The 15,009-nt window shown below is 34.6% G+C and overlaps 1 protein-coding gene and 1 long non-coding RNA gene across 2 annotated transcripts; one reads left to right on the top strand and one right to left on the bottom strand.

Annotated features, from left to right (window-relative positions):
* Nucleotides 1-755: 755 nt before the first annotated feature.
* On the bottom strand, nucleotides 756-3,944 carry LOC106329147. Its single transcript, XR_001267750.1, has 5 exons — nucleotides 3,794-3,944; nucleotides 2,046-3,684; nucleotides 1,322-1,962; nucleotides 872-1,198; nucleotides 756-798 (listed from the first exon to the last, which is right to left on the bottom strand). It is a non-coding gene; the product is annotated as an uncharacterized LOC106329147 (long non-coding RNA).
* Nucleotides 3,945-7,616: 3,672 nt separating this feature from the next.
* On the top strand, nucleotides 7,617-9,697 carry LOC106328079. Its single transcript, XM_013766439.1, has 2 exons — nucleotides 7,617-8,978; nucleotides 9,070-9,697. The coding sequence occupies exons 1-2, from the start codon at nucleotides 7,798-7,800 to the stop codon at nucleotides 9,320-9,322; spliced, it is 1,434 nt and encodes a 477-aa protein (XP_013621893.1). The 5' UTR covers nucleotides 7,617-7,797; the 3' UTR covers nucleotides 9,323-9,697.
* The last annotated feature ends 5,312 nt before the right edge of the window (nucleotides 9,698-15,009 follow it).

Below are 15,009 nucleotides of genomic sequence, written 5' to 3'. Positions count from 1 at the left end.
ATACATATGGTTTATGATTACTCTTAAATTCTTAATAAATAATCCTTTTCACATATTCAAGTTGCAAATGGCCTTTGAATGTACTCATGTTTCAAATCTTAACTCTTTAATTAAAGAAGGCAAATCAAAGCTTCCTCGGCAGCAAAGGTAACAAAATAGGCATAACCTACTCTATTACACAAAAATGAGTAGTTTTATGGAATTTTATCGTTTAAGAAAAGAGAAAATTCCATAAAAATACACCAACTATTTATCTATTTCCACTTTAATACATCAACTTTTAGTTACCACAAAGATACACCAACTAATTTGTTTACCCATTTCATTACTCTAAATGTTGATCGTGTATCCAATATACAACCTATCATTGACTTTGACTAACAGCACTCACACTGTTAGTAGTGTGGTTAACTTTCTAACTATGGTTAAACTTATAAATCTGAAAAAAACTTTCTCGAATCAAAATTAACTTTATTATTCTTATGAGAATATTTAATTTAAATTTAACAAGTAGTGTTAGCTATTGATACTATATAAACAAAATAAATGTACTTGTCACATAGATGGAAGAAATGCTAAATTCAGTCTACGAACCGAAAAGAATCTTAACGCAAAAAAAAAAAAAAAAAAAATCATAATTTAGATAGTCAAAGTCTAAAAACTAGAAGGATCCAAAAGATAGCATGATAATAAACTAGAGTTGGTGTGGTCCCTGAGATTGTCCACTGAAATGGAAGCTTGAGACTTATTTTTTCTTTGTCTTTTAGGTGGAGGAGACGGGTAGCTTTCACCATCAACCTTAAATGTTTGAGAAAAAAAACGTAAGATAACATGACAATTCTAAGTAGTTGAGGGAAATAGTTACACTCACAGGTATCATCGAGGTCTTCCACGTTTTCGTTTTGGACCTTCAACCACAAAAGATTGATTCTTACAAGTCTCTTTGTTATGTCCAACCTGTTTGCAATTACTACAAGTGATAGTCCTCCTCCCATGAGTTGTTCTATTGGGCTTTGATGGGGACTCATGAGCTGGTGCAATTCTCTTTTTCTTAGGACGTCCTGGCATCTTTTTAAATCCAGGAACACCAATGGGTCCCTTACCAGTTTTATTCCAATAGAGCTCCCCATTGACTGGTTTGATGTTGTCCCTATATGTGTCTATCCACACTGGAGTTTTATAGTAGTTAACAACATACCTGCAAATATGGAAAACCAAGCACAATTCAGATTTTCTAGTAACTGACAACATACATCAAAGTTTTATAGTACTTAACATCATACGCTAATTTATCAGAGTTTTGAAAGCAAATTTGACTTACTCTTCTGGTTTTCGACGAATGTCATTGATGACACAAATTGCATGGTTGCAAGGTATACCAACTAGGTCCCAACGCCCACAAGCACACGTTCCCATTCTCAGGCTGATCTCATGACTTAAATCATGCACTAAAACCTCATACAAGTTATCACTACTTACCATGATTTGGCAGTCTTTGCTGTTTTTTTCTATTCACCTCCAACACATCTGCTATTCTTTGCGGGAATTGCATTATACATTTGGCTGCCCTCTTAAACCTACGAGAAATACGCATCATGGCTTGTCTTCTGATGGTTTCCAACATATTAATCAAAGGCAATTCCCTAGCCTTTTTGATGGTCCGGTTGAAGCTTTCTGAAAGGTTGTTGCAAACATTAGCCGACCTTCCAGTTTTTGAGAAGAAAGCTCGACACCAATGTTCTGTTCTGCAGCCAACAATGTTTCATACGCCTCTCTGTCATACAAAAGCAGCTCATCCATGTGCAGTGTATACTCTCCTTTAGTGTAACTATATGCCACTTTCCAGAAGAAAGGCTTATAGTCAAGATCCCCAAACTTTTTCTTCCAATTTCCATACACATGCCTTGCACATACCCTATGCTCAGCATTTGGGAGAACAGTAGCAAGAGCAATTTGTAAACCCTGCAAACAAATATACATTTCATGGTGCTTAAAACAGTTTACTAGCATACTTTACAAGATGTACTAAGAGTTAATATCCATACCTTTTGCTTGTCTGAGTGAAAAGAGTATCCATCTCCTAAGCCTAAATCCAAGTCGTTTTTCAATTTTGTAATGAACCATTCCCAAGAATCCTTGTCTTCGCCCCTTACAACAGCCCAAGCTATAGGATAAATTCTATTTTCTGCATCCCTACCAACTGCTGATAATATCTCTCCCTTCAATTCCCACTTTAAAAAAGCACCATCTAAACCTATCAAAGGACGACAAGATCTCTTCCAAGTTCTTCTAAGAGGTTCAAAACAGACATAGAAGCGATCAAATACTTGTTTACCATCCTTCTCGACAGTCACAATCTCTGTAGTAGTGTCCTTGTTAGATCGCAATAACTCGGCTTCATAGTCCCACAACTTCTAAAATTGTTGCTTCTGAGTTTCCAACACCATATCTAAGGCAATCCTTCTTGCTTTTCTGCACTTATAAATTGAAACCAATACGTTGTACATGTGCATCAACTCATCCTTAATGTATGTACTTCTTATGTCAGGTCTTCTTCTTGCTTCCTCTTTAAACAACTTGGCAATAGTTCCTTGTTTTAGCATCCTTGCTCTTCCCGTAGGCACGTGATTGTGCTTGTCTTCATAGACTTTAACCATCCATTTTCTGATAGGTTTCTCCACAGAGCAATATATTCTCCAATCACGTTTTGGCTCAGTGCATATTGCTGCTTGTTTTGTAGACTCCCACCTATTAAGCTTCACATCACACTGAGTTTTCAGAACATACCTCAACAATTGATCTTTGAACTCGTCTCCGTTGTTAAACGTCTGCATTAGCCACAAGTATGGTGGCTTGTCATAGTCAGTCACGCTTCTTTTTCCTTTCCTACACGTACGTCTACCAAGTTTGCCCACTCTTCATCAGTATCAACTGGAGAATCCGGATATTCACCAACCTCAGTTACATTCTCCTCTTCATTTTCACTATCTTAGCTAGACTCACCACATACATGAGTAGTATCGTACCTTGTCATTGCTTCCTCTTCAGCATTTGCAAACAAATTTTCAAATCTAGCATCTACAGCTCCATCACCTACAATTTCAGCTTCATCTTCAGATGGCTGACCATCTCTTTCATTAGCATGCTCTTCACCAGCATTTCCATTCTCATATTCGCTTTCAGACTCTCTGTTTTCATCATTACCAACCTCATCATCATTGTTTTCTTCTGGACCTAACTCACCATCAGAAACCTCTTCTTCTTCTTCTTCATCTTCTTTTTCATTATCAGCATCTTCACCATCATCTCCACCAGCCAAATGTGCTTCTATATCAGAAGCATTACCCATAATTGGTTGAGACACACACACCATGTTCGATGTACACATAAACTTCACCCACTTCTGCTACTTCTGAACACATCTTTCTGATCTCGTTGTCCTTGTTTTTGTATATGCATCTTGCGACTGAAATGTTCTCACTCGGTAGTCTGTACCAAACTTTCTCCACGCCATTTGCAACTCCTTGTTTTTCTGTGAATTCCTGGAAAATTGACAAAGTCATCAAATCTGGATCTATACGATAATCCTTGGCCAACCTTCCACCAGAATAAGAGAACTTATTCTCTTCAAGCGACATCAACCCTCCATAAGTAATGTGCATCTTCATGAAAGGTTCACTGTGACTGCAATCATGAGAAAAAAAAATGAAAGTCGGAGTCGTTTCGTACGAGAGAGACGACAACAAGAACATTGGAAAAAAAAAGAGAAAGAAAAAGAGATTAAGATTCTTACTTCATTTCGTTTGATTTGTTTGATATTAAACTACAAACCTCCTTCACACGACAAAATTTGCTTCATTAATCTTCTTTGATTTAGGTTTACGAATTGGAAATCTTTTAGGGTTTTTGAATTGGGGATTTTGTAATTATCTCAAGACTGTCGAGACTCAATGGTTACTAGGATAATAGTAAGTGTAGTTAAGTATAATTAGTTTTTAACCAGATTTTAACACCGTAATATGTGTCGTTAGACAAAGTCAAAGAAGGATGGTAGAGTGGGCACACGGGTAATGGTTATAGTATTGAAATGGGCATCTAAAATAATTGGTGTATATTTATGGTAACGCAAATATGTGGTGTATTAAAACGGTAATAGATAAATAGTTTGTGTATTTACATGGAATTTTCCCTTAAGAAAACGTTGACTATATTTTTTTCTTATATTATTTTAGATATGAGACATACATCATATTCTATGCTGAAAAAGTACGTAAATAAGATACGTCAATAACAATTTAAAATGTACTAAACTAATTTTCAATTTGTTGAACAAATGTTTTTGTTCCAGTGATGATTCAGGGAAGGAGAGTTAGAGGCTCACCTTTAAATCACAAGACGCCTAAAAAACTTGAGAAGTACCAAAAGAAGAAGAAAAACTGGTGGTAATAAGAAACTCTGGTGATAGAGGAACGAGGACTTATGTCTATTATCTAGATTAAGACCTAACCTCAGGTTAGTCTTCCATATTTGGTATTTGTGTGTTTATTATCTTATAAAAAGAGGAGTATTTTTTTCTTTACTTTTGATTCAACATGCATCTCTGGTTTTGCTCTTTGTTTTTCTTATATAGTGTTTATCAAAAGAATGACTAGAAAATATAATAATTAATCTCAATTATCTACAAAACTAAGTTGAAATTTAATTGTACATGTGCAAAATATATGCCTTTGTTGTTCATATTTAATGATTGTGTTGGTTTGGAAAACTATTAATATTATACATTTTGGGTAACTATTGTAAAATATGAACATCAAAATTTCAATTTCTTTTTAAGTTTGCCAACAATTAATCCTCAAAAAATATTTATTTTAATTATAAATTTTAAATTAAATGTATTTTTTTTTGTCACAAAAATTAAATGTATATATAATATGTTCTTTTCTGACAACATATATAATATGTTCAACATAAACATATATAATATATATTTATAAAAATATAAAGGCCCGTATGTAGTACGGAAGATAATACTAGTAGTAATACTAAACCAGCTAAAGCGAGTTCAGGCCCGAACAGAAGCACGATGCATGAACTGTGTGTCTATAAAATTAATGAGGATTGTGAAGGACTGTGAGCTCTTGAGTCTGAAAATCCACCAAGAAGACACATACACAATGAAACATCCCAGACGTGTTCCCTTCCTATTCTGAGCTACGCCATCACAAATTTATAATACATGAACTCTTAAATCCTCTTGCGGAACAAGATAAGGACTTGGATCGAATAGGTACATGTTCATGTTAGGTCTACCCCAAGTGAAGAGAATCGGTAAAACAAACCCAACTTCATAATTAAAATATAAAAGTTAACTTATTCTAAAATTTTAAATTTTACAGTTTTGAATAGTGAAATACAAAATTTCATATTTGAAGTCATATGTTTTGAGTTTTTCTCAAATAATTTTGTTAACGTTTATAATTATTATTTCATATTTCACATATAAAATATCGGATTTAATAACTTTGAGCTCATAACATACTTATAGCTAACAAATAAATTATATTATAATCTTTAAATTTTATTAATTAATCATATATAAAACATTAAAAATAATTATATTAATTAGTAATTTGATAGTTTACATAAAAAATATATACTTTATGTGTGTCTATTATCATTTATAATGTTCATTTTATCAATCAATGTTATTTAGCACAGCTTTCAAATGTATGTATTATTAATATTTTATGATTTTAATGAACTTTATCAATAGTAAAGACCGCAATATATAATATAAAAGTTCAAAAGTTTTAAATTTTTTTGAAGAATTTTTTTTTTCCAAATTTTAAATTTGAAGTTTTGCCAACTTTAAAAATAAAACTGTTTTAAGAGATGCTCTAAATAAGATATATCTTTTTTCTCATTGGTCAAAATATAATTCAATTTTTAAAAATCTGAGAAAAAAATAGAAAACAATTGTAAATGATTTTATTTAAACTTATCTGTATAGTTTTTCAATTTTCAAGTATATAATTTTTATAAAATACATAGTTGCTATTTTGTTAATAAATATTATATATAATGTAATTAATATTTTATTTGTATTTGGCTGATATACAATTAATAACTTATAGTTAAGGCGTTTTGTTATGTTTTTATATATTATAAAGAAATTTTATATGTATTTCAAAGGTATGATGTTATACACAATATAAATATTTTTTCTAGTTTTTATTTACTTTTTATTAATTTCATCAGTTGTATTTTATTTTTATATGTTTTACATTTATTATGATTTTTTTATATAAAATTAAAATATGATATAAAATTATATTCTGATAAATATCTTTTATATTTTTACTATTTTAATAAATACAGAATTGATCATATATTAGACATATACTAAAAATATTGTATATATTACATAAATAAAAATATGAATTAAATTATATTTTGATGAATATATTTTTTACTTTTTAACTAAATATAGAATTGATTTTGTATTGTACATATATTAGTTTGATAAATAAACAAAACAAACTACATAAATGTTTAACTATTAAACATAAAATGTGATTTATAAATTAAATTAGAAGGTTATAAGGTTAATTTCGTATTAAAAATAATCGAAAGTATAATGGGACAAAACTATATGGTGAAAGGTATAAAAGAAATTAGGCCAAATGACCATAAAAAAATATAATTCATTAAGTAACCAAAATCCCACCTTTTCTCCTCATTTCTTTTCCTATCTCTTTCTACTTTTTTACTACAAATTTAATTTCTTTTGGTTATTTTACAAAAACCCAAGGTATAAACGGACAAATCTAGTCTGAATATGGCCTTATTAGCCAATTTCTCCTTCTTTCAATACGAAGATACGTTATGGATCTATGCATCGTGTGTCATAAAATGACAATAGTGCATGTATTTGGTAAAAGGAAAAAAAATGGGATGTAAATCTCTCTATATATAAATGTATTCAAACCGTTTCTCAAATATTGTTCATTTTTGAAAAAAAAAAAAGACATTTATCACAATGACATAATCTGTACTACAATGTTATTTTTTGTGTGGTACTTCCATTTTTACCGAATACACTGAAAGGAAAAAACTAATAATGCCGTGAAAACAATGTGGTGGGTATTAGTTTATCATATAAAATTCACAATACTCCAAACGACCAAATTAGTAGTAAGTACTTCATATCTCTGTCTGACACACATTGATCTTATTCCGCAAAGATAAGTATCTCAACAACCTTATTTATGTACGGCACGTGAACAATCTCTCTACGTTTGTAACAAAAACACACATGGTTCACTAAGATCCGTCCGATCATAAATAGAAAAATCCGGGATGAAGGCCGCTTGGACCTCAGTAAAAGCACGTGCTCCCGAGTAAACCGCGTTACAGAGTTAGCCGAACTTTCTTAGGTCAATCACCTGTTACCGTTTCTACCCGTGGATTAACTAAAATCTGATCTCTTCCCCAAATAGCACGAGCCATCCATAAAATTGCCACCGGCTAAATCCGGTAACTAACTTTTTTTTTTCTTTTTTAAAGAATTGACTAAATTGTGTTTTCCGATTATTCTTCTTGTTCGTATATAAACTTGAGGGGCTTGTTGTCTTGTTCCTTTGTTCCCAACAAAATTTCAGGAGCTTAACCCTCTGAATTCGACTGACCAAATTTTCCGGAAAGGTTAAAACTTTGAACGGATTCAGGAGCCTTTCTGTCCGTCTTTTGATTTCAATCTCTCAGATTCTGCGAGTTTCGTCTTCTTCTATTGGAAGAATGGATGTAAAAGTAGCCTCTTTTCATTGGTCAGGACGCCATGCGGCGATCCCTCACCGTCCGTCTCTCTCGCAAAACTTAACCTCTTCAAAACGTCGTCGTTCTCGGGGAAGAGGAGGATCTTTATCATGCCAAACGAGATTGAAAGCTTCCGCTTTTCTCGGTGGGAAACTCCACCGATCCAAATCTTGTGAGCTTTTGGAATTCTCCACGAAGAAGAAGCTTTATCCTCTCCGGAGAGTTTGCAGCGCGAGCTCCGGTTTCTTCTCCGACGAAGAATTCTCGGCGAAGATGCAAGAATTAGCCCTACAATTCAAGATTGCAGGCGAAGAAGAAGACCTGGTGACAAACAAAGATCGTAGGAACCACAGATTCGGCAATGTGAAGCTACTACTACATGAGTCCGTTCCAGGTTTAGCTTCTTTGGAAGCTCCCTGGATGGAGATGGTTAGCCACTCGAGCATTGAGCGGAAAGCAAACAGTGTTGATTTGCCTCTCTCCCTTAGAATGATTAAGAGGAAGCTACAAGAAGAGGCGCTTAGAGAAGCTAGAGAGTCTACTTATTGTTCTATCGACAAAGCCTTCTCTTCTATGGTCTTCATGATCGAGGAGATGCACAGCTTTGCGTTGCAGACTACGGAGGGTGTTCTTAAGCAGGTTAAAAAGGATATGCACGCTTCATTGCTGTGGATGTTCCAGCGCGTGTTCTCTCAAACACCTACTTTGATGGTTTATGTAATGATCCTATTGGCGAACTTCACTGTGCATTCAATTGCATCGAATCTAGCTATTGCAGAATCACCCCCAGGCTCTGCTGTGTCAAAGGAAGCAGGCCAAGATCATATGGGTTTAGGGCATGTAGTGAATGGCACTGTTGACAAGATGTTCCACTTATCTACTCAAGGAGACTCAGTTTTAGGACAAGGGATAAGAGAAGAGGAGCTGAGTCTGTGGAATTCGATGGTGGAAGAAGCTGATCAAATGCAAGGTTCCCCTGTGGATCTTGACATGAGGCTGAGACTTGTTTCGCCCATCATTGCAAGGGTTGCATTGGACGATGATGCCAGTTACACAAGAACAGAGCTTTTATACAAGATAGGTTTGGCTCAAGAACCGAACAACACTCTTCTCCTAGCTAACTACGCTCAGTTCCTTTACCTCGTCTCTCAAGACTACGACAGGTGATATACCGTGCATCTAACATTCATAATATTATAGGGTTAGATTGTAAACTTTGGAACTTACAATTATGCTTGCTTTTGGATGTATCAGAGCGGAGAAGTGTTTCCAGAAAGCCATAGAGTCAGGAGAAGCAGACGCCGAAGCGTACAGCAAATACGCCATCTTCCAGTGGAAAGTTAGGAAGGATCTATGGGCGGCTGAGGAGAACTTTCTAGAAGCTATATCTGCAGACCCTACTAACTCCTTCTACGCAGCCAGCTACGCTAACTTCCTCTGGCAAACCGGTGGTGAAGAAACATGTTTCCCGTTAGAATCTTCTGATTCTCCTCAGGAAATCGCTTGAGAGATGGCAGTGAGTGAATGTTGGGATTTGTTAGCAGCAAATCTGCTGTAAAAGAGATAGTGACAGAAATTAGATAGACGATAGAAGCAATGAGGAATATGTGAGTAGTGTTTTTGAGTGAATCATGCTAATTAAACATTGCTCCTCTTTGCTTCTGTGTTTGTTTTATTCTGCATTTTTTTTTTACCACGTAGAAGTCATTACGGTGGCAGAGTCCACGATCATTGGTCCACTGATACTGGATGGGAGTGTGGACCAATAAGAACATGTGTAGATACAAATAGCTAATAATCACTGAGCATTGCGTTTTCCGTTTTTACCTTTTATGGTTCCCAAGACATGTTATGCATTTGATTCCAACTATAGTAGTTCCAACTTGATGTGATTTTATTCCAGTTATTGTAGCTCTAATTTGTAAATTAGTGTTGTTGCGATATTAGTCCACTCCAATAACTAGGGCTAGGCAATACTCCGAAAACCCAAACTGAACCGTGTTGGATAAAACCGGTTCGGGTCGGGTCCAGATCTTCATCAATAACTGAATGGATCTGTTTTGTTGGTATTGCAGGTGTTGGGTTCGGGTTGGATTTAGTCTGAAACCAGATTGGTGACAAAGAAAACCCAAACATATGTAACTTTATATCCTTCAGTATTTGATATTTGATTTTCCAATTCAATTATAGAGATCTCTCCACGAAAATTCAACAATACAAGCCACTAAATCTAATTTTTCCTGAATATCTTCATCCAAACCCTTTTCTTGATCCGAAATACGCACTCATTAATTCTTTTTTTATTTCAAATTTGGAATCCTAAATTCTTCACTCATAAAGTCTCTTCGATGTATCATATTAGAAACATGGTCCGCCTGCTCTCATCCTCATTGGCGGACCCAAAGATTGACTTTAGTGAGATCAGATATGTCTGATTTTCAAAAAATTAAAGAAGAATGGTGTCAATGATGTTTGAACCCGGGTTTTTGTGGTGACAAAGATTGCAAAACAACCACTTTTGCTGAAGATTCTTTATGAAATCATATACATTTTTATTTATTTCACTATTTTTGAGGTGTCATCTGACCCCACTTGGGCCTTACTAGGTCCCCCTGCTCATCCTCTCATTTGTTAGAGATTTCAAGTAAAAAATCAAAGTTTCTCAGTTTGACATTTTCAGGTATCGGTTTTGGGTTAAATCTTGTGTTTTGATAGTGTTTGCTCTTCTTTTATGAATTGTTTTCGAGCTTGTTTTGTTTTTTTTCTGATCAAACAGCTGATATATTACTCAAGTTTGAGGTGTTTGGCGATTCAGACCGGAATATAACAACTAATTGATTTATAATCCGCTTCTCCTCGCTATTTATAAATTTATATCTTGTGTTCTGAACTTTTGATATCGTGAGTCTAAGACTCTAAGTTAGCGTAAGGTGGAAGCGTAAAAAAGAAAAAAACATATTTATTTTGTATTATTATAATCTTATTATTAGGTTTCACTCAACATGTATGTTTTCATTTTGAAGTAAAAGTTCCATCATGTTATATAGTAACTCGTGAAGTGATATTTGCTGGTTGGAAGTGAAAATTCGAAATCTGGTTGCAGAATGAGTACTACTCAAGATATGTAGAACCAATAATTAAATATGGTTATCCAATAGCGGCGCCATTTCAGTCTATTACCTCTATACTGTTATTCTTGTTGTAAGTTTAATCTCTTTGTAACTGAAAATGAGGAGAAATGTCAGAAACGAAGCATTGCAGAACGAAAACCGTTAATGTCTGAGCTAGTAAAGTGTAAACAACTGGATAAATGTAAAGAACTCAAGTGCCAGACGAATTATTGTCATCCTCTAACAGGCCTTTGCAACGTGATGAAGAACTAAAGCTCAATTGTGTTCTCTCCCACTCTTCATTTCTCAAACCATACAAATAATTTAAATAGTTTGATAACTTAAAATGAAAATATGTCCACCAACACAGGCTTGCCAATGAGTAATAAAATATTTTTATTTATTGATCAAGTTTGGAGATTAAATAAAGGCTGAAAGTCCTTTAAAAAGGCATAGTACCAACAAAGGTTGGGAGCAATAGCAGAGTCTTTAGGTCGAGAACTTGAGCAGCTACTCCGGGCTTGCCTTCTTGAGTGTGCTCCCTGCTATTGGAATCAGGTGTTCCTCTGCTGAGCTCCTGCTACAATTTGGCTAGACAGCTGCTACTTTTGCAGCAAATGGACATGTGGGGTTCAAGAGAATGTCATCATTACCGGTCTTCTGGTCATTAGCACCTGACTTGGTTCCATCACTACCAGGCATGATATCACAAGGGTTGTTGAGCCTACCATGTCCATGTGCATTAAAAATGTAAATTTACATTTGGACAAAGATAAGTGCAAAGTATGAGGTAGATTTGGTTTATGATGAACCCGTCATGTCAGGCATGTGAACCACTGATGACATCGAAACCATTCTGGTTCTTCTGAAGCAGAGACAACACAATCTCTTCTCTTTTACATTTGGTCAATGTAATAACAGAAATAGAGTAAAACTTTAGTCAAAGATTAAAGACAAATTAAATTACATTAAAACCTAACTCAAAATCAATCAAGCATCTCTAAGTTTCTGAAAATAACTCAATCAGAATGATATTTTGAAGACTAAACAGCAAATCAAAATCTTTGGACCAGATCACAACTAATTATGGAACAGAGCACCGAGCTTATTTATATATACTCTGAATTTAAGAGTAAGGTTCAAGTGGAACATGTACGTTTCCCAAACAATTCTTGGAGAAACTGTGAAATCTCGGACTTAAGGGGTCTCCCACATATGCACCCTGCATAATAAGAAACACAGAAGACACGTCAACGTTGAGGACAACGACTGCACTTCAAATTGGAAAGAAGGATAATAATGATACCATTGTTGCAGGAAGTGTTTATAAGGGTGATATATGATTGAATCTGGTGAAGCAATGAGTTTTGGAGAGGTTTCATTAGTATTTATAGAATCACAAATTAAGGGTTTGTGATTCGCGATGAAGGTTGGGAAAGAGGTCATTAAAGTCAGCGTAGTGGGAGAGCATACCGAAGGTACTTAATGGAGAAACATTATGAAAAAGTTTCAATGATGAAGGAAAACGTTACACATGGGTTCTTCAATCGCCAGCAAAAATTAAAGAATGGAAAAGACGAAGATGCTAGAAGAAGGAAAAGTGGTGAGTGGGGCCAAATCTTTTTGGAGAAGCTGGGCTAAAGTTGGGCTTAGAAATTTTTGGCTTGCTAGTGAGGAACACTTTGCTTGCTAAAGCCTTCCCACGGAGAAAAGTATGACTTTTGTGGAGTACTGACGTGGTGCAATTTTCTCTCTCCTTTTTGATGACGTGGACGCATGAAGAGAGTGGTAAGTCTACTTTATTATTATAGATTTTCATTTGAATAGTTGTATTTATGTGGCTACGATTCATTTCTAGTTTCTATTTGTACTTTACGTTGTGTTTTATGTTTTTTTGTACTCTCATGTTTTACTTTCACTTTGATTCGTTTCTAACACCCGATTTATGTTTGCATGTTTACAGATGGATTCCTTAGTTTCCAAAAACACACATCATGATGAAGTTGCAATGGATGTCGATTTTCAATACGAAGAAGAAGAAAACATAAGTAATGAAATCCAAGGCAAGAGTAACCAAGCAAACACAACATCCAAAGCTAATTCTTTGGCCAGTAAGGCGAAGAAATTGGTCGTGTGAAGGTCTTGTGTTTGGAAACATCACACCAGAACCAAAGATAGTTGTAACAATATTGTCACCATTTCCAGAAGACCTTTTCCTACGCATCCACTTCTGGAACTTCAAACCTCCATAAACATCTGCAAATATGTAAATAGCACAAATCATGGTTAACTAGTCAAAGAAAGAATCAATTTGTGATTACTGGTGGTGAAGGCAATCTGAAGTCATCCAAAGTGCATGAGACGGATTTCAGAGAAGTTTGTAACGAGTTAGTTGTGTTAATAGAGTTTTCACTTTCTTTCATTGAAAGTAATGCATAAAAACACTTTTGCAAAAAGGTAAAATTTTGTAAACTTTGTCATTTTAACTGTCACTTTGTATTGTTTGACTTTACTTATTCTTCTACTTTTTCATTTGCAAGGTTAACATTTACAAGCCTCAATCAGAAAGAACTGCAATCATAGACATTGTAGAGATATTTGTGAAGAATAAAGCATCATTGAAGAACTAGCTCTCCATAAGCAATCAACGAGTTTTACTTACCATATCTCAAGTTATATGTAATGTGTTTTATTTTCTACGTAAGTCAATGCAATTTCAGTTTGTCAATTGATGTTTTTATAACTAACTGGTTCAGAAAGGTCAAACTATTTTTAGTGTTTTTGTAGAGTGTTTAGCAGACTGGAAAATTGAGAAAATGTTTTGCATTACAGTAAATAATGTAAATGTTGTAAGAGGTTCCATAAGGAGTTTAGTTTATTTTCTCCTGATGCTTTGGTCTCATATGGAAATTTCTTATACATGAGGTGTTCAGCGCATATTATCATTTTAATTTCTAAGGAGGGGTTGAATGATTTAGGGGGAGAATGTGTTAACTACCCGGAATGTTGTTTATCATGTTTAATTTTCAACTAATGTGTTTGATCTAAGAGTCACTACTGGTAAGATGAATCGTGGTAGCTTGCCTCTTGATATAAAGACTAGGTGGAATTCAAAATTTCGTATGATATCTAGAGCATTACAGGTTAGAATAACATTTAATAGGATGGAAGCAGAAAATATGTTGTACAATGACTACTTTTTGAAGTAAATAATGGAGCTCACAAGTGTTGACCATCTGCTGCTAGCGATTAGAATGATGTCGAGAAGCTTATGATATTTTTGATCATCTTTTACAACACAACTTTGGTTGTCTCTATCTCATCTAAGAGCAAATCATACAAATGCTATGGTGAGATAATGACAAATGAGAGAAATCTCACTGGTTTAGCTAGTATCTTAGATTCTGATTTAAAGTTGAAAGCATCAGAAATGTTGAAGAAGTTTTTGAAGTATTACGATGGTATCAAATGTATCAATAAGATGTTGATCTTAGTAGTGCCATTCTTTGATCTTAGGAAGAAGATGCATTTTACAAAGCTACACTACAAGAAAACAGCGGTATTCTGACGGACATTCCGACGGAAAATGAAATCCTCGGAATATCCCAAGGAATTTCCGAGGAAATTCCGAGGAAACACAAAATTTAGTTTCCTCGGAAAAAACCGATGAATTTCGAGGAAATATTATAGCCGTTGGAGAGCCGTTGGGGGATTTTACAAAATTCCGAGGAAATTCCGATGATGATGACTCGGAAACAGACTACAATTGATTTTTTTTTTTTTAAAGAAATACCGAGGGAACACTTGATATACTCTATCGATCGATGTGTTTTTGAATTTTGAACATATATCCATCGATCGATCCGTTTATTAAAAAACGTTCGAGATTTTGTTCATTCGATCTATTGGATATCCACATCGATCGATCAGATAATCTAATCGATCGATCACATTGTTACGCTTTGGTCCATCTTAGTGATCGATCGATGCGTTTTTGGACATATATCCATCGATCGATCCGTTTATAAAAAAAAAGTTCGAGATTTTGTTCATTCGATCTATTGGATATCCACATCGATCGATC

The sequence above is a fragment of the Brassica oleracea genome, chromosome C3 (assembly GCF_000695525.1).
Source record: "Brassica oleracea var. oleracea cultivar TO1000 chromosome C3, BOL, whole genome shotgun sequence".
NCBI lineage: Eukaryota > Viridiplantae > Streptophyta > Magnoliopsida > Brassicales > Brassicaceae > Brassica > Brassica oleracea.
The sequence above is the reverse complement of the archived record's forward strand: the minus strand, read 5'-3'. Positions and strand labels throughout refer to the sequence as shown.

Excerpts from the sequence above, each read along its gene's own strand:
- LOC106328079 (XM_013766439.1), top strand. The coding sequence starts at position 7,798 with ATGGATGTAAAAGTAGCCTCTTTTCATTGGTCAGGACGCCATGCGGCG. Across the intron at positions 8,979-9,069 it reads GTCTCTCAAGACTACGACAG|AGCGGAGAAGTGTTTCCAGA; the intron begins GTGATATACCGT and ends TGGATGTATCAG.